The 24,845-nt window shown below is 39.1% G+C and overlaps 1 protein-coding gene across 1 annotated transcript in view; it reads right to left on the reverse strand.

The window, feature by feature from the left end:
• ACER3 (alkaline ceramidase 3) overlaps positions 1-20,875 on the reverse strand; it is a 183,372-nt gene extending 162,497 nt beyond the window's left edge. The window contains exon 1 of the mRNA XM_060018226.1: positions 20,711-20,875. Coding sequence (XP_059874209.1) covers positions 20,711-20,813 — 103 coding nt within the window. The 5' untranslated portion in view covers positions 20,814-20,875. The remainder of the gene's footprint in view (positions 1-20,710) is intronic.
• Between the last annotated feature and the right edge of the window lie 3,970 nt (positions 20,876-24,845).

A 24,845-nucleotide genomic window follows, 5' to 3' on the forward strand; every position in this document is an offset into this window, starting at 1 on the left:
ATGAAAACTACACTAGAAGGAATCAATGGCAGAATAACAGAGGCAGAAGAACGGATAAATGACCTGGAAGAGAGAAGGGTGGAATTCACTGCTGCAGAACAGAATAAAGAAAAAAGAATGAAAAGAAATGAAGACAGCCTAAGAGACCTCTGGGACAACATTAAACGCAACAACATTCGCATTATAGGGGTCCCAGAAGGAAAAGAGAGAGAGAAAGGACCCGAGAAAACATTTGAAGAGATTATAGTCGAAAACTTCCCTAACGTGGGAAAGGAAATAGCCACCCAAGTCCAGGAAGCACAGAGTCCCATACAGGATAAACCCAAAGAGAAACACGCTGAGACACATAGTAATCAAACTGGCAAAAATTAAAGACAAAGAAAAATTACTGAAAGCAGCAAGGGAAGAATGACAAATAACATACAATGGAACTCCCATAAGGTTAACAGCTGGTTTCTCAGCAGAAACTCTAGAAGCCAGAAAAGAGTGGCATGATATAATTAAAGTGATGAAAGGGAAGAACCTACAACCAAGATTACTCTACCTGGCAAGGATCTCATTCAGATTCGATGGAGAAATCAAAAGCTTTACAGACAAGCAAAAGCTAAGAGAATTCAGCACCACCAAACCAGCTCTACAACAAATGCTAAAGGAACTTCTCTAAGTGGGAAACACAAGAGAAGAAAGGACCTACAAAAACAAACCCAAAACAATTAAGAAAATGGTCAAAGGAACATACATATCGATAATTACCTTAAACGTGAATGGATTAAATGCTCCAACCAAAAGACACAGGCTTGCTGAATGGATACAAAAACAAGACCCATAAATATATGCTGTCTACAAGACACCCACTTCAGACCTAGGGACACATAGAGATTGAAAGTGAGGGGATGGAAAAAGATATTCCATGCAAATGGAAATCAAAAGAAAGCTGGATAGCAATACTCATATCAGATAAAACAGACTTTAAAATAATATTACAAGAGACAAGGAAGGACACTACATAATGATCAAGGGTTCAATCCCAGAAGAAGATATAACAATTATAAATATATATACACCCAACATAGGAGCACCTCAGTACATAAGGCAACTGCTAACAACTATAAAAGAGGAAATCAACAGTAACACAATAACAGTGGGGGACTTTAACACCTCACTTACATCAATGGACAGATCATCCAAAATGAAAATAAATAAGGAAACACAAGCTTTAAATGACACAATAGACCAGATAGATTTAACTGATATTTATAGGACATTCCTTCCAAAAACAGCAGATTACACTTTCTTCTCAAGTGTGCACAGAACATTCTCCAGGATAGATCACATCGTGGGTCACAAATCAAGCCACAGTAAATTTAAGAAAATTGAAATCATACCAAGCATCTTTTCTGACCACAACGCTATGAGGTTAGAAATGAATTACAGGGAGAAAAACGTTAAAAACACAAACACATGGAGGCTAAACAATACGTTACTAAATAACCAAGAGATCACTGAAGAAATCAAAGAGGAAATCAAAAAGTACCTAGAGACAAATGACAATAAAAACACGACAATCCAAAACCTATGGAAGGCAGCAAAAGCAGTTCTAAGAGGGAAGTTTATAGCTATTCAAGCCTACCTCTAGAAACAAGAAAAATCTCAAATAAACAATCTAACCTTACACCTAAAGGAACTAGAAAAAGAAGAACAAACAAAACCCAAAGTTAGCAGAAGGAAAGAAATCATAAAGATCAGAGCAGAAATAAATGGAATAGAAACAAATAAAACAATAGCAAAGATCAATAAAACGAAAAGCTGGCTATTTGAGAAGATAAACAAAATTGATAAACCATTAGCCAGACTCATCAAGAAAAAGAGGGAAAGGACTCAAATCAATAAAATGAAAAATGAGAAGTTACAACAGACACCACAGAAGTACAAAGCATCCTAAGAGACTGCTACAAGCAACTCTATGCCAATAAAATGGACAACCTGGAAGAAAAGGACACACAACCCAATCAAAAAATGGGCAGAAGACCTAAATAGACATTTCTCCGAATAAGACATACAGATGGCCAAGAGGCACATGAAAAGCTGCTCAACAACACTAATAGAGAAATGCAAATCAAAACTACAATGAGGTATCACCTTACACCAGTTAGAATGGGCATCATCAGAAAATCTACAAACAACAAATGCTGGAGAGGGTGTGGAGAAAGGGGAACCCTCTTGTACTATTGTTGGGAATGTAAATTGATACAGTCACTATGGTGAACAGAATGGAGGTTCCTTAAAAAACAAAACCAGAATTACCATATGACCCAGCAATCCCACTACTAGGCATATACCCAGAGAAAATCATAATTCTAAAACACATGTGCACCCCAATGTTCACTGCAGCACTATTTACAATAGTCAGGTCATGGAAGCAACCTAAACGTCCATCGACAGACAAATGGATAAAGAAGATGTGGTACATATATACAATGGAGTATTACTCAACCATAAAAAGGAACGAAATTGGGTCATTTGTAGAGACGTAGATGATCTAGAGACTGTCATACAGAGTGAAGTAAGTCAGAAAGAAAAAAACAAATATCTTATATTAACGCATATATGTGGAACCTAGAAAAACAGTACAGATGAACAGGTTTGCAGGGCAGAAACTGAGACACAGATGTAGAGAACAAACGTATGGACACCAAGGGGGGAAGGGGCAGGAGTGGGCGTGGTGGTGTGATGAATTGGGCGATTGGGATTGACATGTATACACTGATGTGAATAAAATTGATGACTAATAAGGGCCTGCTGTATAAAAAAATAAATAAAATAAAATTCAAAAATTTAAAAAAATAAAAAGAAATCAGAGACTGTCAGACTAGACCAGAAAGGAAAAAAGAAAAGAAAGGGAGAGAGAGAGAAAGCCAACTATAAGCAACTACAAGAAAAGCACTTTAAATGTAAAGATACAGAGAGGTTAAAATTAACAGGATAAAAAAGAAGTACTATGCCAATGCAAATTATAAGAAAGATGAATGGCTACATTAATATCAGGCAAAAGAGACTTCAGAACATAGCATATTGCCAGAGAAAAAGGACATTTCACAATAATAAAGGGTGAATACCTCAAGATTACATGACAATCCTGAAGCGTATATGCCTAAAAATGTAGCATCAAAACATATAAGAATAGAAAGGTGATATAGAAAAATATACTACTAAAGTTGTAGTATAGCATTGGCGATCCAATACTCTTCTTAATAATTAACAGAAATAGACAGAAATATCAGTAAATATACAGAAGACTTGAACAACACTAGCAACCAATTTGATCTGACTATTATAGAATACTACATGCATAAACAGAATATATATCCTTTTCAAATCCGTGTGGAACATTCACCAAGTGAAACATGTGACAAGCCATAAAACAAGCCAATAAGTTTAAAAGAATTTAAATTAAAAATATGTTTGAGGGACTTCCGTGGTGGTCCAGCGGTTAAGAATCCACCTTCCGATGCAGGGGACACGGGTTCAATCCCTGGTCGGAGAACTAAGGTCCCACATGCCGCAGGGCAATTAAGCCCACACACCGCAGCTACCGAGCCCGCACACTGCAACTAGAGAAGCCCGTGCACCGCAACGAAGAGCCCACACGACACAACCAGAGAGAGAAGCCCGCACGTCGCAACTAAGACCCAACACAGCCAAAAATTAAATAAATAAATACTTTTTTAAAAAATAAAAAATATGTTTTCTGAACATAATGAAATTAAACTAGAAATCACTAACAAAAAGATACCTTGCAAATTCCAAATATTTGGTAATTAGACAACACACTTCTATATAACCTATAGTTTATTTCTACTTCCCCTGTGATTTCTTCTTTAACCTATGGGTCATGTAAAAGAAATCACAGGAAGAATGGAAATAAAGCATATTAAAATGTGTTGACACACAGCTATAGAGTGATAAGAGTGAAATTTATAACTATTAATGATTCTAATTTTTTAAAATAAGGTCTAAAATTAGTGTTCTAAGCTTCTATCTCATGAAACTAAAAAAATAATAAATTGAATAAAAAATAAGTAAAAGAAAAAATAGAATAAGAAAAAAGAGAAAATTAACATAGCAAGAAGTTGTACCTCTGACATGGTTAATAACATTTAATAAACCACTAAGATGATTAATCAACAAAAAAAGAGAGAATACACAAATTACCAATATGAGGAATGAAAGAGCAGAGATCACCTTAGAGTCTACAGACATTAAAAGGCCAATAAGAGAACATCAGAAAATTCAGCAATTTGCATAAAATAAATTTCTTGAAAAATACAACCTATAAAAAACTGACAAAAGAAACATAATGGAAAACAAAATTATAGACCAGTCTCTCTCATGAACAAAGATACAAAATCCTTAACAAAAATACAGTTGACCCTTGAGCAACACTGGGGTTAGGGAAGCCAACCCTCCAAGCAGTTGAAAATCTGAGCATAACTTTACAGTCCGCACTCTGCACCCATGGGCTCCATATCAGTGGGTTCAGCCAACCAGGATCATGTAGTACTGTAGCACATATTCACTGAAAAACAATCCCCGTATAAGTGGACTTGCACAGTTCAAACCCATGTTGTTCATGGGGCAACTGTACTGGCAAATCAAACCCAGATATAGATTTATATATATAGATATGGATATGGACATAGAGATAGAGAAGGAGAGACAGAGATGCTAATACATCATGTCCAAATGGGCCAGGAAAGCAAAGTTGGTCCAACATTAAAAAATCAATCAATTGACTTCATCATATTAACAGAAAGGACAAAATCACTTCAACAGGTATAGAATAATATTTGACAAAATTCAATACCCACTCATGATAAAACTCAAGCAAGTCAGGAAAAGGAAAGAATTTCCTCAACCAAGAAGTCCTACAAAAAATCTACAGCTTACCTAATAATAAAAACCCATCATATCTAATAATAAAATATTTAATGCTTTCCTCCTTAAATTAAAAAATAAAAATGGCAAAGCTGTTTGCTCATATCACTTCTACTCAACAATGTACTGGAAGGCCCTAGCCAGTACAGTATGGGAAGAAAAATAATGCATAAAGATTACTGAAATGGATGAAGCGAAACTTTCTATTCATAGATTACATGATTATTTACTTAGTGACAAAAAATTAATAAGTTTAGCAAGGTAGAAGATATGAGGATGATGACAAAAATCAATTTAAATATCTATGCTAGCAATAGAGAAACAATGAGAAAAATGAAATTTTAAGAATATAATGTATAAGAACATCAAAAAATATAAAGTACTTAGAAATAAATTTAACAAAATGTTTAAGACCTCTACAATGAAAACTACTGAGAAAAATTAAAGGAGACCTACATAAATGGAGAAATATAACATGGTGGATTGTAAGACTCATTTTTAAGATGTCTGTTTCCCCAAGATGATTTATAATATGATACAATCCCAGTAGGCTTTTAAAATAAAAATTGATGTATTATCTATTTTATATAACAGATTACCTCAAAACTTAGCAGCTTAAAACATCAGACATTTATTATGTCACATAATTTCTGAGAGTCAAAAATATGGAAACAGTTCAGACTCAGGATCTCTCATGGGAATGTAGTCAAAATGTTGGCCAGCTCCAAAGTCATCTGAAGGCCTAAATGAAGCTGGAAGGTCAACTTTCGAGATGGCTAATTCACCTGTCTGTTGGCTGGAGGCCTCAGTTCCTCATCACATAGACCTTTCATGACATGAGGGCTGTCTTCCCCCAGAGTGAGTGATCCAAGAAAGAGGCCAAGAGGGAAGCAGTCATGCCTTTTATAACCTAGTATCCAAAGTTTCATCACATTACTTCTAATTTATTTTATTAGAAGCAAGGTACTAAATCTGGACCACACTCAAGGGGAAGGTAATTAAGTTCTACAGAGAAATAGCAAAGTGCACATCTTTTAAAACGACCATAATAGACAAGCTGATTCAAAAATTTATATGAAAATGCATAAGACCTAAATATCCAAAACAATATTTTAAAAGAACCAAGTTGGAAGATTTATAGTAGTTGATTTCAAGGTCCACTATAAAGCTATATATATCAAGACTCTGTGGTAATGGCATAAGGATATGCAAATAGATCAACAGAGCAGAGAGCCCAGAAATAGACCTACATGTACAGCTCACTGATTTTTGACAAAAGAGCAAAAGCAATCCAATGGGGGGGGGGATGTTTTTTCAGCAAATAACACTGTAACAACTGGACATGCATATGAGAAAAAAATAAACTTCAATCCCTACCTCACACCATATATACAATGAATTTGAGATGGATATAGATCTAAGTATCAAGCTATAACTATAAAACTTCTGTAAGAGAATATGGGAAAATACCTTTATAATCTGAGGGTAGACAAAAGTTTCTAAACGGGATAAGGAAAGTAATAACTATAAAAAAAAAAGATAAATTAGACTCCATAAAAATTTTAAACTTCTCCTCATTAAAAGATACTTTTTAGAAAATGAATAGACAAAACATAGACAGGGAGAAAACAGTCACCAAACATCCATCTGATAAAAGGACTTATGTCCAGAATATATAAGGAAACTTGCAACTCAATAATAAAAAGACAACCCGGGGGCTTCCCTGGTGGTGCAGTGGTTGAGAATCTGCCTGCTAATGCAGGGGACACGGGTTCGAGCCCTGGTCTGGGAAGATCCCACATGCCGCGGAGCAACTAGGCCCGTGAGCCACAACTACTGAGCCTTGCGCGTCTGGAGCCTGTGCTCTGCAACAAGAGAGGCCAAGACAGTGAAGAGGCCCACGCACCGCGATGAAGAGTGGCCCCCGCTTGCCACAACTAGAGAAAGCCCTCGCACAGAAACGAAGACCCAACACAGCCAAAAATAAATATAAAAATTAATAAATTAATTAAAAAGATTTTAAAAAAAGACAACCCGGGCTTCACTGGTGGCACAGTGGTTGAGAATCTGTCTGCCAATGCAGGGGACATGGGTTCAAGCCCTGGTCCGGGAAGATCCCACATGTCGCGGAGCAACTTAGCCCGTGTGCCACAACTACTGAAGCCCACGCACCTAGAGCCTGTGCTCCATGACAAGAGAAGCCACCGCAATGAGAAGCCCGCACACTGCAACGAAGAGTAGGCCCCGCTCGCCACAACTAGAGAAAGTCCGCGTGCTGCAACGAAGACTCACCACAGCCAAAAATAAAATTAATTTTAAAAATAAAAAGACAACCCAACTTTTTTTAATGGGCAAAAGATCTGAAAAGACAATATACAAAAGAAGATATACGAATGTCCAAGAAGCACATGAAAATGTGCTCAGCATCTTTAGTTATCAGTAAATGCTAATTAAAATCACAATGAGGGCTTCCCTGGTGGCGCAGTGGTTGGGAGTCCGCCTGCCAATGCAGGGGACGCGGGTTTGTGTCCCAGTCCGGGAAGATCCCACATGCCGCGGAGAGGCTGGGCCCGTGAGCCATGGCCGCTGGGCCCGTGCGTCCGGAGCCTGTGCCCCGCAACGGGAGAGGCCACAGCAGTGAGAGGCCCGCGTACCGCAACAAAATAAAAAAAAAATCACAATGAGATGCCACTATACACACTCCAGAATAGACAAAATTAAAAAGCATGGCAACGCTAAATGTCCTTGAGTGTGTGGAGCACCCAAAACTTCCATGATGAGAATGAAAAGTTACATCACTTTGGAAAAAAGTCTTGCAGTCCCTTAAAAAACTAAACATAAACTAACTCTATGACCTGGTAATTCCACTTCTATGAATTTACCCAAGAAAGATGAAAAATATATGTTCACAAAAAGACTTGAATAAGAATGTTCATAGCAGCTTTATTCATAATAGCCAAAAACAGAAACAGTCCTAGTATCAATAGGTAAATGGATAAACTAACTATAGTATATTCATATAATGAAATACTACTCAGCAATAAATCTCATTTCTCATAGATACAAATCTTAAATGGACTAATAAACATTTGTTTCTAATTTTAACTTCTAATATAGTAAATACCAATAGACTTAACTCACAAAGTTCTCCAGGGTTCTCAATAATTTTAAATGTGTACAGGGGTCATAAGACCAAAAAGTCTGAGAACCTCTGATCTAATAAAAGTTGAATATAGGCATGCTCTACAATCTAATAATTATACTCCTAAATATATACAGACACTCTTACACTTGTGTGTACCAGAAGATGTACAAGAATGTTCACAGCATTATTTGTAATATCAAACACCTGGAAACAACAAAACATCCAACGACTGAAGAATGGATAAATCAATATATTCATACAGTGAAATTCTAAACAAAAGTAAGAAAAAAAATGAACTACCTAACCTATCAACGTAGATAATTCTCAGGAACATGGATGATACTAAGGACCACAATTTGAGTGAAAAAGACAAGTTGCAGAAGAACGTATATATAGTAAAATTCCACTCACATAAAATGTAAAACAAGCAAACCTAAACTGTATTTTCTAGGAATGCTTAAGTGGTAAAAGACTAGGAAATGAAACACAAAATTAAGGATAGTGGTTATCTCTGAAGAAAAAGAAAGAAGATGGGATGAGGGAAGGGCACATAGGGGGCTAAATGTTTACCCAATGATGGCTGCTCTTAACCAAAGAATAGTCCTCCTTTATCAAGGTCATAATTCTCTTCAATTGTCAAGCTTTAAATTGGACATTCCTAGAATAGTGAGAACAAAGAATATCCATTTGATTGGCAAGCCTAATTGAATCAACTCCAGTGATCAACAGATCAACAGAATATCAGACAACAAAGCCAGACTGCCCTCACATCTACTTTAAAAAAGCATGTGTGTACATGGGGACAACTTATGGAATGGGAGAAAATGCAAACAATGCAACTGACAAGGACTTAATTTCCAAAATATATAAACAGCTCATACAACTCAATATCAAAAAAACAAACAACCCAATCAAAAAATGGGCATAAGACCTAAATAGGTATTTCTCCAAAGAAGACATACAGATGGCCAATAGGCACATGAAAAGATGCTCAACATCACTAATTATTAGAGAAATGTAAATCAAAACTACAATGAGGGGCTTCCCTGGTGGCGCAGTGGTTGAGTGCCCGCCTGCCGATGCAGGGGACGCGGGTTCGTGCCCCGGTCCGGGAAGATCCCACATCCCGTGGAGCAGCTAGGCCCGTGAGCCATGGCCGCTGAGCCTGCGCGTCCAGAGCCTGTGCTCCACAACGGGAGAGGCCGCAACGGTGAGAGGCCCGCGTACCGCAAAAAAAAAAAAAAAAACTACAATGAGGTATCATCACCTCACACCAATCAGAATGGCCATCATCAAAAAGTCTACAAATAATAAATGCTGGAGAGGGTGTGGAGGAAAAGGAACCCTCCTACACTGTTGGTGGGATTGTACAATAAATTGGTGCAGCCACTGAGGAGAACAGTATGGATGTTCCTTAAAAACCTAAAAATAGGGTTACCATATAATCCAGAGTCCCACTCCTGGGCATATATCCAGAAAAGACAAAAACTACCACAATGTTCACAGCAGCACTATTTACAACAGCCAAGACATGGAAGTAACCTAAATGTCTAGGTATCTACCCATGAGAAATGAAAATATATATCCACAAGAAGACCTGTACAAGAATGTATATCACAGCTTTATGGTTACCAAAACCTGAAAACAGCCAGGTGTGCATCAACAGGAAAATAGATAAACTATGTTACATTCATACACTGGAATACTAATTGGCAATAAAAAGGAACTACCAACACATGCAACAACATGAACATCAAAAATACTATGTGAGTGAAAGAAACCTGACACCAAATAGTAAATATTATATAATTCTCCTCACATGCAGTCCTAGAATGAACAAATCTAATTTATGGTGAAGAAAAAAATCAGAACAGATAGTTGCCCTGGAGAGAAGGGGGAAGGTGAAGGTGAGAATTCCAGGGACGGGGCATGAGGAACTTTCATGTCTGACGGGTAAAGTTCTCTATCTTGATAGGGGTTTTGGTTATGCATATAAATGCACTTCTTAAAATTCAGCAAATACACACGATTTGTGCGTTTACATTGAATACAAATTTTACATCCAAAGAAAAAACAGAGAATTGAACTTTAATGATATGTATGTTGAAATATTTAGAGGGAAAGTATACAGATGTTTGCAATTTACTTTAAAATGTATCAAAAAATAAAATGAATTGATAGAGAGAGGAATGGATAAATAGATATAAGATTAAAAAAAGTACTGTATACTAAAATGTTATTGGTAGGATTTAGGCAACAGGTGAATGGATAATCACTGCAAAATTCTTCTAACTTTGCTGTACATGTGAAAATATTCATTTAAAAAAGGGGCTTTTCATGCCATATTTACTATTTGGCCTTTATCCTTCAGTCAATAGAAAGTCTTCAAATGGAAACAGAAGAAACACCTAATTCTGTAAGGAGTAATCAGTCAAGGTTTAAAGAGGTATCCATTGACTGGGAATGTAGCTACAAATGACAAGGGAACAGCAGATGCAAAAGCAATCGGGTTAAGGTTGTGCGGCACACTAGATACTCCAACTGACCTTTCCACTGAAAACATCTAAAAATTCTGGTATATTCAAAATATTCAAATAAATGAAACAAAGAAGGAAGAAAGGGAAGAGGGGTGAAGGGAGGGGAAGTCCACCAAGGTGAGGGGTCAGATAGGAGACCTCCCCAAATAAAGGTTTAACTTCCCTACCCCAATCCCTAAACTCAGTGTTTGCTCTTACGGCCTTTCAACTGTTTAAATGAGGCCCACTCACATTATTGAGGGTAATCTTCACTTAAAGTCAACTGACTGTAGGTGTTAACCACATTTACAAGATTCCTTCAGAGCAATACCTAGATCAGTATTTGATTAAGTAACTGGATACTATAGCCAAGCCAAGTTCACACATAAAACTAACCATCACAGATAAGAAGGTCACAACTATAACAAAGTAGTATTTATTTTTTAAACTTATTTTGACTAGATTCCAATTCGACTTTTATTGAGCACCTAGTATTTGCCAGGCACTTCCCTGTGCGTTTTCACAGGTATCATGCCATTTAATTCTCACAACCCTACCAGATATTCATTGTTCTCATTTTATAGAAAATAAACTGGTACAAAGAATGATTAAGTGATTTGCCCAAAGTCACAATGTTCAATGGAGCAAAGTTCAGAGAGGATTCTGATTCTGACTTCAAGTCATTATGTCAGGTACTTTCCCCACAGGAAAGCATGTAGGGTTTCAGGTCACCATAAACTGCTTTTGCTGTCTCTTTTGGGCTCAATCATCTTTCTGGGTCCTAAAATGTTTCTTCATGCCCTTATTTTTTTTTAGGGGGGGGCTGCATTGGGCCTTCGTTGCTGCGTGCGGGCTTTCTCCAGTTGTGGCGAGCGGGGGCTACTCTTCGCTGTGGCGCGCGGGCTTCTCATTGTGGTGGCTTCTCTTGTTGCCGAGCACGGGCTCTAGGCGCGCGGGCTTCAGCAGTTGTGGCTCCCGGGCTCCAGAACGCAAGCTCAGTAGTTGTGGCGCACGGGCCTAGTTGCTCTGCGGCATGTGGGATCCTCCCAGACCAGGGCTCGAACCCGTGTCGCCTACATTGGCAGGCATACTCCCAACCACTGCGCCACCAGGGAAGCAGCCCTTACTTATTTATTATAAAACACTCTTTGTTGCACTACCGAAAACTCTCCGGGTGAGTGTTTTTTTCCGCCCACTATGAAACAGTTGGCAAAGGAACAAGGGTAGAACCCCAAAATCAAATAAACAACTTAAAATTTCAACCTGAAATAATAGTGTACTGGACAAAACTTTAAATGTTTACTATTCTCTGTATTCCAGTTAGTAAAGTTGCCCAAATTACAATTTGAGGTATTTGTTCTCCTTATTTACCCATACATCAATTACTGTTCCACTAAAATAAGTAAATAGGGACTTCTCTGCCGGTCCAGTGGTTAAGACTCTGCGCTTCCACTGCAGGGGGCATGGGTTCGATCCCTGGTTAGGGAACTAAGATCCCCCATATGCTGCACGGCGCAGCCAAAAAAAAAAAAAAAGGAAATAAATCATTTCTTCCAACATGTGCTACCAAATGACAATTTTTCCTAGTTAAAATCTTGGATGACCTAGGTAAATGATAAGTCAAGATTAGACTTCAAACTGTACTTAGCCTTCAAGTACAGTAGTTTCTCCTAATCTGCGGTTTCACTCTCCAAGCTTTCAAATACCCATAGTCAACTGCAGTCTGAAAATATTAAATGGAAAATTCCAGAAATAAACAATTCATAAGGTTTTAACTGTGCACTGTTCTGAGTAGCATAATGAATCTTGCACCATCCTGCTCTGTCCCACCTAGGATCCTCAGCCATCAACATCATCTGCTCCTGACATCCAACCATCCACATCATTATGGTTCAATGATCCAGGATCACCCAAAGCAAATGAATCTCCTTCTCTGCATAATCAGAAGTTAATAGTAGCCTAACACTAGATCACAACACCTTCTCATCATGTAGGCATTTTATCATCTCAGGTTATCACAACAGTAAGGGTAAGTACAGTACAATAAGATACTTTGAGAGAGACCACATTCACATAACTTTTATTACAGTATATTGTTATAACTGTTCTACTTTATTATTAGCTGTTATTAATCTCTTATTGCGCTTAATTTATAAATTAAATTTTACCATAGGTATTTATATATATGAAAAAACACAGTACATACGGTTGACCCTTGAACAAAACAGGCTAGAACTGTGCAGATCCACTTACAACTAATTACTAACTATAGACCGAAGTCTGAAAGATAGTTTGGTTTGAGCTTCGCTTAGGTATTGGGAACAAATGGAAAGAAAACTGTTTCTAAAATGAAAATGTAACATGTTCAATTTTAAATTCAATTTAGCTCATTACCCAGAACAATCATTTTCAAACTTCAGTTCACATGCAGTATTTTTGGCCTGTTACTGCTGGGAGCAGGGTGGAGGAGGGGGATAGTGATCAACACCTAACTTGATTTTCAAGTTAGAAACCTAGGTTCCAGTACCAGCCCTGTGATCCTGAACAGGTCACTTATCCTTTTGAACCTGGTTCCTTACATAGAAACAGTGATAACACTTACACCCCATAGGAAAAAAAGAATTAACAGTGTTTTTTGAACTATAAAGTCTTGCTTCTCCAAGTATAATCTCCAGACCAACAGCACTGGAGTCATCTCATAGCTTATAAGAAATGCAGAATCTAAGGCCACATTCCAGACCTACTGTACTGGAATATGAATGTTAACAAGACCTCCAGGGAATTCACATGCACATTAAAATCTGAGCAGAACTACTATAAAGCACTCTACAGACGTTAGGTATCTTCACCATAAAAAAAAAATAGTTAATTAGGAGCTCTTGTTGTTCTGAGGAAGTCCTATGACCTGGTAACCCATTAACAATATGATATCAACGATATTTGACATCATCCTCCTCAGCTCTACTATTTCCCATACTGAGAAACTACTGCATGTGGATTCTGGTCTAGGTTTCACAACTAATTGGCAATATAATCTTGAGCAAATCATGTCAACTCTCAAGGTCCTTCTCCTTGCATGTAAAATGAGAAGGTTAGACCACTAGTTACCAACCTGAGGTCCCTGGATGCACTGGGGTCTGAAAAAGTAGTAACGGAGGGAGGCAAGATAGTATGATAGTTAAGCGCATAGCTTTAGAATCAAATGGCCCTTGGGTCCCTTAGGCTCTGCCACTTAATAGTGTTGACCTAGGGCAAGTTACTCAAACGTCTTAAACTTTAAAAGAGTTCTTATAAGGATTATAATAAGGGTTCGTATAAGATAATATACACATAGAGCTTTGCACATAGTGTCCCATAATGTTAGCTTTTATTATTTCTATTGGCTATTTTCAGTATCTCAAAAATCATATTTATCTGAAATAAGGCTGCAATGAAATTATTATGCTCTTTTGCTTTGGACTAGAATTATATCAATATATTAAGGTAATACATTACCTTATCTCATATATCTCATATGGATCAATACAGTGTAGTAACAGTGACTAGATCTCCTCTGATTGATAGTCACATGTGCCTCTGATTATTTGAAATGGGGATAAAGTACATTAATAATTATAATTTATGTAGAAATAATAAGTTACAATTTATATAAAAATAATAATAAATTCATGGAGCCCATGACAGAAAATAATAAAATGCTTCTTTCTAATGAAAAAGTTAAAATAGACACTATGTCACCATATAATCCAGAAATTCCACTTTTGGGTTGAAGAGATATTTGTACACCCATGTCACAGCCTCACTATTCACTACAGCCAAGAGGTGGAAGCAACCCATGTGTCCATCAATGGATGAATGGATAAGCAAATGTAGTGTATACATACAATGAAATATTATTCAGCCTTTGGAAAGAAGGACATTCTAACACATGCTACAAAATGCTACATAAGGACATTATGCTAAGTGAAATAAGCCAGTCACCAAAAACAAACAAACAAAAAAACCCACTGTTGATTCCACTTATATAAATTCACAGAGACAAAAAGCAGAAGATTGGTTGCCAGGGTCTGCGGGGGAGGAGGGAATACGGAGTTGTTAAATGGAAATGGAGTTTCAGTTTTACAAGATGAAAAGAGTTCTGGAGATTGGTTGCACAACAGTGTCAGTGTACTTAACACTACAGAACTGTACACTGAAAAATGGTTAAGATGGTAAATTTTATGTTATGTGTGTCTTTCCACAATGATTAATAAATAAATAAATACACAACCAACCAACCAGCTAGCTAGCTGGTATGGCAGTTCTTCCAGCACTAACACTGTAAAGCCTTTATGCTTTAAGTTTTTAATAAGCACCCCTTCCTTGCATTCCAAAGCACCATATACATATGTCCATCATAGCACCCGGAACAATTTACTGGCAGTCTCTGACTGTATAAATTAAATCTAAACCCTTTGGTACACTAAATTTGACCCTTCATTTGGCCTTCATTCTTCAGTGGACTTATGGTGTTTCTGAGCTATGAGTCAGAGGCAGTGATGCTTGCTCATCAATAACCCTCAGGAAAAAGACTATCTTCCTTAAGGTGACAGGATGTCACTCCACCAGCCCACAGGACCCCATGGCCAAAAGAAGCCTGAAGCACGCTCACTTCCTTGAGGCTACTATTCAGAGAAGATAGTGGGAAGGGGCCTGAAAAAACGAAAGGAAAAGGGTGCAAGGAGGTACAAGCAGCTAGATGCCTTGAGTGGCATATGTGTACGGCAGGGGCAGCTGATTAAAGCCTCTCTAGTCTTGTGCTGCACTGGCAATGAAAGACAGACTCCTTTATCCCATCTAAGCAAATCCCATCATAAAGGTGTAAAGACTGAGGGTTGCCCTGCTTCCCTTCTGCTCAATTCCTATGAATAGGACGGGGAGAGGGGCAGCAAACCTGTGAGAAGAGACAACACCTACCTAGCTTGAATCATCCTAGCCCAAGGACAAAAGGGAGATAGCTTAGATGGTCCTACCAGAAGTTACCATCCATTCTCCCCATCCATGAAAGTCTTACTAGCCAGGTTACCCCCCTCAGACTGAAGTAGCTCCTATGAAACCCATAATTAGGATTTAAAAATATTTTTTAGCTTTCTGATAAATAAACCCTCCTTTATAATATATCAAATTTTAAACATTCTTCTTTCAAATACATTTTTAGGAATGCATTTCCCTTGAAAGTAGGAAATGCCTATTTGAACTTATCTGTTCATACCTCTACTGGCTTATTAGCTACCTTGAACAGAGAGACAGTCTTTGTATAGTTTTGTATTTTAAGTCAATGACAAAGTAAGTTTTCAATAAATACTTGCTGAATAAATTAAACATTCTGAAAAAAAAATTTAACCGGGTAATTCTCCCTTGAGGCCAGAATTAAAACACAGAATTCCCTTCTGCTTCCCTTTAGGAAATATTTCTTCCATAAAAACGACAGCACCTGAAATTCCACTTCCTGTTACAGTGTTTCTTAGTAGAAAGAGTTGTCAGACCTATATTTGAATACCACTTCTGCCACTTAATAGCTATATGACACTGAGCAAGTTAACTTCTCTAAGACTCAGTTCTCTCACCTATAAAATGGGGATAACACCACCTACTTACTAGGAATGTTACTAGGATTAGAAATACACAAGCAGTCTTCACTTTGCAGAGCTCTAATATGCACAAATTTCAGTTACCACAGTTTCGTTAAACAATACCAATTCCCCGACAACACAATTCAAATTTCAGTTACCATAGTATATTAACTGTGAATAACTGAATACAGTACAAACTTCACTACTAGATCTTCAATCCACAAATGACTATGTAAATAATAGAAGCACATCACGATCGGTGACTAACCAAGTCACTTCTTTTAAAGTTTGTTGGTGGATTTGGCAAAATAAATTGCAAAGGAACAACAATTAGGCCGTTGGTGGACTCCTCATCAGTAACAGTAAAAGCCAGGATACAACGGAATAATATCTTCGAAGTGCTGACAGAAAAATATCTCTCTGCCTAAATTTCTAACTACAGATAAAAGACCAGGGCAAAGTCTGTTGGTGTTTAGTCTGCACATCTGTTATTCAGTTCATGTACAGACGGCAAAGCATGTAGCTGAGTTGCCTCCTTGTGTCCTGGTGATGAATGTATGTGACATGCTACAAAAATGGATAATTGAAAGGTGCAACAGGCCAACAATGATGAAAGCGCAGCAAAGAAACAAAAAGTAATAGTGTTAAGGGGGTGGGGGAGGGATGGATTGGAAGTTTAGGATTAGTAGATGCAAACTATTATATAGAGAATGAATAAACAACAAGGTCCTACGGTACAGCACAGGAAACTATATTCAATATCCTGTGATAAACCATGATGAAAAAGAATATGAAAAAGAATGTATATATGTATAACCAAATCACTTTGCTTTACAGTAGAAATTAATACAACATTGTAAGTCAACTATACTTCAATAAAATAAAATTTTTTTTTAAAGTAATAGTGTTGGAAATAAAATCCCAATCAAACATAAACGGAGTTATAGAAGAAATAACTGACCATGACAATGTTGACGCTGTTGCCACTCAAGAGACTAGATATGCAGCCAGAGGAACTTAGTGAAGGCAAACTTACCGACACAAATGAAGAAAGTGATTGTGAGAAAAGGATGAAGATGGAACAGAAGTGAACCAGCAAAAACTCTGCATTAAAGGAACTCTCAGAAATATTTCACATTATTGAAAGTGCAAAGAATGAAATGTTGGAACCTGATCCAAAGTTAGAAAGGAGCATGACAATCCACCAAGGCATAGAAAAAAATACTCATTCCATATCATAGGTTATATGACAAGAAGGCAAGTACTACTCAAAGTACTCTAGATAAGTTCTTCTACAAAGAAATAACACATTTTAATTCTCAATGTTTTTAATGTTTTAAATTACAGTGTACTAAATAAATATTAGTTTTAAGATTTTTTTCATTTCTCCATATATTTATGACTAACAATAAGAGGATTTACAATGTTTGACAAAAATGTGTAAAGGTCATGGAATACTCATAACTTTTCTCATTGATTATGAAGATTTCTTTGCCAGGTTTTAACTTGCATGGTCATTTGTATTGTCCCATACTACCATGCAAAGTACCTGTAACTTCTGGCACATCAAGGCACTTAGTCTTTCACAACTGAAGAGAAACTGGCTACCTTTTCCCCTCATTCTTACAATCCACCCAAGCAAAAAAGGAATATGAGCTCATCTTGGATGACGTTAAGAAGACAGCATTTCAGGTTTTTCAGTGACTGAGAACTGTTGCCATCTTTACATGCAACTCCCCAAACTTGTCCTTAGATTACCCAAAACACACACACCCCAATGCTGAAAGATAGGCTTCCTGAATAGTTATGCAGTTTGTCATCTGTGATAGTATATTAGTCATGCTTGTCTTCATCCCCTGCAGGCAGGGGCAAAACAATGAATGTGTGATGGAAGTAATATGGTATAGCAGCTTTAGAGTCAGACCTCAACTTGAATACTACCTCTACCCCACTTTTTGCAACCTTAGATAAATTATTTGTTAGAGTTTCAATTTCCTAATCTGTGAAATAAGGATAATAATGCCTTCTTTTTGGAATTATGGTAAATATCGAAAAAGATAAGATATATGAAGTGCTTAGCAAAGTGTGGTACATAGTAAGCACTTAGATATAGCTATTATCACCATTATTATTATTATGAATATTTCTATCATTATTGTAAATATTATAATGATGATAAAGTTGAATTTGTTTTAAACACATTATTAATCAGCCTATTTTTCAAAGATCAAGTCTCTTACTCAAAGATATGATAGACACACACCACTTGCTGGCTGAGAAGGTTGACCTCAACCTCCTCCAGATCATTTTCTCCCAAGGTACAAGTGCAAAGGGCTGCCAACACTCACTCATCCTGTTCTTGCAACCCCTGATTCCTATGTCAAAACCCTCCCTGCCGGCTGCTCAGAGTTTCCTCTTCTGAGGTCGTTAAGAACTAAAGCCATTTCCCATTTCTCAGAGCTATCTGTCAGAACAGTAGTATCTTGCTGTCTCATAACTCACATGACTTAACTGTCAGTTTTCTCTTGACTCTAATTCCAGTTTTCTCTTTTGATTCTAATCCTTCATTCTAAACTAAGAGTCATTATTACCTATATTGACCCATAAAGCTGCGAAGGACCTAAAGGCCAACTAAAGCCAACCCCTTTTCTCTACCAAACAATTAATTCCCCCTAAAATATCCATGTGAGTTAGTTGAGCAAGGTCTGTTTGAACACTTTCAGTGACAGCAAGCCCTCTACCTCTCAAATCAACCCATTCAACGATTATAACTTTAAAATTTTCCCTACGTTGAAGCAAAATCTCTCCCCTTACAGGCAGTTTCCACCCATAGGCTCTAATTCCACATTCTAGAGAAATACAGAAAGCTTAACTGCTCTATATCACAGCCCATTCAACATTTTAAGAACCCTGAGTTTCATTCACTCTTCCACATTACAAATTTCTAGTTCAGAAAGCACTATTTTAAGTCCCTTCTCTCGTGGTCCTCCTCTGGACCATGTATGGGTTTGCCAACGTGATCTAACAGCAAACTGATAAAGCACTTCCTTTGCCAACATTTGAGCTGCCGAGTAATTATACTACGAATGTACTCCTTTGCCCATATTCATCCATTATCATATAAAAATTATTAATTTAAGCTAGTAGTTCAGGAAAAGTAACTCTCAGCCTAAATCACAGTTTAAAGGGAATAGTACTGAAAGTCTTAAAAACTACCAAAAGAGTTCTCTTTTTTTTTTTAATCCTAGCCAATTACTGGGAATGCAATAAAGTAGGATCAGCTGGCATGAAAGTCTTGCCTCTTTCCTACAAAGCCAAACACCTGCCTGGGACAAAGACCCAACAATGGGAAGGTTAGCTAAAAAGGAGTTTTGCTTCATGTCCTGAGAAAGTTGAGCCAATTAAAAGAAGGCAGTAATAGTGAGTCAAAAAATATCCTCTGTACCTTGCCAGAAGCAGGTACCTGAAGAAGGATCAAATGCTGTGCTCTCAAAACTTGACCACAGTAAACTACAGAAAAAGAAGTGGCAGATTTTTCCTGTTCCTAGCCTGGAAGGAACAATCATCTGGGGAAATACACACACACACACAGCACCCAAGGGGCCATTCAGGGGCAGCAGCTGGAGGAGGATTCTTCCCCAAGTCCTCAGAAGGTGTAATCAGTGCAAGTAGCGTCCTCAGAAGAACCTTAACCTTCGTCAGGTAGTCGGAGAGGAGGCAGAGTGGAGTAGGGACTTGATCCCTTGTGCTCTTAGGAACCTGGCACGAGCCGGAAGGTACAGACTAGATGCTGCCTTCTACTCCTGGTGCAAGGAGACAGCTGAATGATCGTACTCAGAAAGGAGGTGATAGCTGGTACCCGAAGATACCCTGGGTGAGACTGGGCTGGGGGGTAAGGGTTGGGGGTCGGTATCTGAGAGCGGGAAAACCGTTCCCTGGAGGTGACCGAAGAAGGACTCACAGGAACAGAGAACGAGGAAGGGAAAGACCGCGTTTTCACGTATTTGGGGGAAGACTGAGCTAGGACCTGTTCCCTTCTCCTGTGCCCTTGCGATGAAGGTGGTGGCAGCAACAGTAGAAGCAGGTGTCCCGGGCCCTCATTCAAATTAGCGGAGTCCCCCACTGTCCCAAGCTCTACTCGGGCTGCCCCTACTTGCCCCTCAGGCAGCGAAATCCCCATTCCCAACCCTGCCCCTCAGGCTTCCCCTAAGGTCCAGCAGGGGCTCTCCACATCTCTTCCGCCCCCCAACCTCGAGGCCCCCCTCAACCCGTCCAGACCGGCCCTCCTCGCCCGCCACACTGGATTCCCCTAGCTGCTGCCTTCCTCCGCAGCATTCCCGTTCCTGTCCCCTGGCCCGGTCTCCCCACGCCACCTCCCCCGGCCAGGCCCCGTGCCTCCCCCGGCGGCCAGGTCCACCCTGTCCCTTCCTCACGCGGCGTCTCCCCTTCAGACCGGCGCCCTCCCTCCCTCGCTCCCGCCTCAGGCCGGCACCCGCACTCACAGAACTCGGCGATGTACCAGGTCACCGTGTAGTTCTCCTCGCACCAGTCCAGCGTGGAGGTCGTGGGGCCCCAGTAGCCCTCGCGGTCTCCGGCCGGAGCCATAGCGTGCGTCGCCGCCGCCGCCCAGGCGCTCCGCTCGTTGCGCTTGGTTCCGCGGATTCCCAGGCCGGCTCTGGCCCTGCTGGCGCGCTAACCTCGCGCTCCACCCGCTCTCCCTCCCCGAGGGGCGGGGCCCGGTGCCGTCAGAGACCCGCCCGGCCGGAGACCCCGCCCACCGCGGCCGGCGCAGGGCCCAGCCGGAGGGCGCCGGGACTGCCCTGCCCCCTCCTTCCCAGGGAAGGGGTGTGAGCTGGGCCACCGGCCCCGCCTCGACACGCCCTTGACTGTGGGTTGGGCGTTCCTGACATCCCCGAGGCTGTTTTCTATCTGGATGCTTGAGCTTCAGTGTGTGTGCGGCGGGGCGGGGGTGGGGGGGGGGGTGGGGTTGATTTTACTGCGGCGGGGGTGGGATGAAGTCTTCAATCAAGCCCTGGCTTGATGAAACCAGTGCAGAGAGGCACCACAGTGTCTTTCTTCGGCCGCAGGCCTGAAAAGGAGCTCAGAAACCGAATACTCCCAGCCCCACTGGGGACTCCCAGAAAATAATAATTTTCTGATAAAGGTATAAGTGTCACCTGGGAACAAAGGGAAAGGGCAACAAACCCTGGACCGAGCAAAAAGAAGGGGGATGGGGGGGACTTTGGGATCCTAAAAAGCAGTGCAGCCAGAGCACTAAAGCAGAGTTTACCTGCTTCCGTTTGGGCTTCCAAGCTCAGAAGTTTCTACCTTCTAGCAATCTATAATTGTGTCCTACTCTTAAGGCAACCAACAGCCTCCCCTACTACCAGCCTCAAGACCTTAATACTTCACAGAGCTGCTGGAAGGATCTTTTTAAAACACAAATGCAACCGCCCCCTGCCCCTTGTGTTCAGTTACACCAAATTCTTCCCTAGCTCAGAATGTTTAGGGTCCACTCCCATCTTCCTGCCTTTGCTCCTGCAGTTCAGCTGGGACTGCCTGCCTTCCTCTCTTCTCCATTTAGCTAATTTCCACTGGTCCTTTAGAATCCAACTTCCTGAAACCCTCCCTGACTCTCACCCCCAAGAGCTCCCTTGACCTTTGTTCACATCCTCCAGTGATAGATACATCCTGATCTGAAAGTTTGATTTCCCTTCTTTGTGGTCCTAACACCCAGAACTCCGCCTGACCAAGCAGTTTGAAATGAAGAGTATAGTTAAGGATGACACAACTGCTATTTTCTAAAGAAATAAGTCAATTAAGGTGTAATTGAAGGTAAAAAAAAAAAAACAAGGAGAGATGAGGCACCCACACAGCCTCTCTACAAAGTGACCCTACCGGATGACAGAGGCAGAACCTTTACTTGCAGGGTGCAAATCCTAGGAATAGAGGCTGTGTTTTGATAGAAATAGTGGGATATCGAAATTTTTCTTTTGAACAGCAGACATTGAGCTTCTGCTATGTACCCTGCCTTTGGCTGAGTGCTAGGAACACATGGAGGTCAACAGTAAAGATCCAAGATGGCAGTCTCCGGAGAGATTAATAAAATTGAGGTGTGGGAAAACTTCTATTTCTAGTCATTTTTTATCTTGTCCTCTAAAATTTCTGTCTCGTGTATTCTTAATATATTAATCATAAGTGTATATAATTTATAAATGAATAAATATACATATATTTGTATACTCATAATGAATATGCAGAAATACATACTAAAAGTGATTGCTGATGAGAGTGCAATAAAAACTGTAGAGAGCACAACTGTAGACTGTGATAATACTTGCTAGGAGTAAAGCAAAAATTAAGGTTTTGCGGGAGCCCTTATGTGGAAAGAACCCCTAACTCAGCCAAATGACTCAAAGCAGGGGATGAGGTCTTGGCTAAATTAATACCTTGTCACATCAACAGTTACAGGGAGGTGGGACCTACCAGGACCAGGACAAAATTTAGAGGAGGAAAATTAATTTTTCTCACCAAGGCAAAAGGTGCACTGCAGTAGTATCACTCAGAAAACACAAATGTATTTCATAGGTCCTTCAGCAATGTCTGTCCTCCTTTCTCTCTTTTCTAAAAAACTACCCCCCGCCAGTATAAATGCAATGCATGGAAATGTAAGGAACCCAGAATAGCCAAAGCTATCTCGAAAAAGAACAAAATTGGAGGACTTACACTTCCCGATTTCAACACTTAATACAAACCTACACTAATCAAGACAGTATAGTACTGGCATAAGGATAAACATGTAGATCAATGGAATAGAATTGAGACTCGAGAAATAAAAACTGTAAATTTATGGTGAGTTGATTCTCAACAAGGATGCCAAGGGAACGAATAGTCTTTTCAACAACTGGTGCTGTGACAACTGGATATCAATGTGCAAAAGAAGTAAATTAGATTGCTTCCTGCCATAATAAACAAAATTTAACTCAAAATGGATCATAGACTTACATGTACGAGCTAAAACTATAAACTCTTAGAAGTTTATATAAAAGTAAATCTATTGTGTAACCTAGGGTTAGACAATAGTTTCTTTTATAAAATACCAAAAACACAGGTGACAAAAGAAAAAGTAGATGAACTGGACTTCAACAAAATTTAAAACTTTTGATACAAATGATACCAAAAATAGGAGAAAACATTTGCAAATCATATATCTGATAAGAGACATATTCTGAATATATAAAGAACTCCTATGACTCAAAAAAAGAAAAATAACCCAAAAAAATGGGGAAAGCAACTGAATAGACATTTCCCCAAGCAAGATATACAAGTGACCTACAATCACATGAAAAGATGTTCATATTTGCCATAATAGAAATGCAAATCGAAACCACAATCAGAGATGTGGATGGACCTAGAGACTGTCATACAGAATGAAGTAAGTCAGAAAGAGAAAAACAAATATTGTATATTAACGCATATATGTGAAATCTAGAAAAATGGTACAGATGGACCGGTTTACAAGGCAGAAATAGAGACACAGATGTAGAGAACAAACGTATGGACACCAAGGGGGGAAAGTGGTGGGGGGGATGAATTGGGAGATTGAGATTGACATATATACACTAATATGTATAAAATAGACAACTAATAAGAACCTGCTGTATAAAAAATAATTAAAATTCAAAAAAATAACCCACCATCAGATGCTACTTCACACACACTAAGATGGCTATAATCAAAAAGACAAACAATATGGGACTTCCCTCGTGGTCCAGTGGCTAAGGCTCTGCACTCCCAATGCAGGGGCCCCCGGTTTGATCCCTGGTCAGGGAACTAGTTCCCACATGCCGCAACTAAGAGTTCACATGCCACAACTAAAGTTCCCACATGCCGCAAGTGAAGATTCCCCATGCCGCAATGAAGATCCTGCGTGCTGCAACTAAGACCAGGTGCAGCCAAATAAATAAATAAATAGACAAACTAACAATTGTTAACAAAGATATGGAGAAATTAGAACACTCATACATGGATGGTATGTAAAATGATGCAGCCACTTTGAAAAACAGTACCTTAAAATGCTAAGTGGAGTTACCATATGACCTAACAATTCTACTTTTAGGTATACATATATATATATAAAATTCTACTTCAAAAGACTTGAAACATATGTCCACAAAAAATTGTACAAGGATGTTCATAGCAGCATTACTCTCAATAGCCAAAGAGTGGAAACAAAGCAAATTCCATCAACTGATAAATGAATTAATAAAATGTGGAATATCCATACAATGGAATATTATTTGGCAATAAAAAGAAATGAAATACTGATACATGTTACGATGTGGATGAGCCTAGAAAACTATGCTGCATCAAAGAAGTCAAACACTAAAGGGTACGTATTGTATGATTTTGTTTATACAAAACATCCAGAGCAGGCAAATCTATAGAATAGAAAATAAATCAGTTGTTGGCTGAGAGAGGGAATAGGAATGCAGAGTGGCTGCTAGTGGGCACACACTGGTTTCTTCGGGGATGATGAAAGTGTTCTAAGATTAGTTTGTGGTAATGGTTGCACAACTCTGTAAATATGCAACAACAAAAAAAATGAATTGTATACTTTTTTTTAATTAATTAATT

This window comes from Delphinus delphis, chromosome 8 (genome assembly GCF_949987515.2).
Source record: "Delphinus delphis chromosome 8, mDelDel1.2, whole genome shotgun sequence".
Lineage (NCBI taxonomy): Eukaryota > Metazoa > Chordata > Mammalia > Artiodactyla > Delphinidae > Delphinus > Delphinus delphis.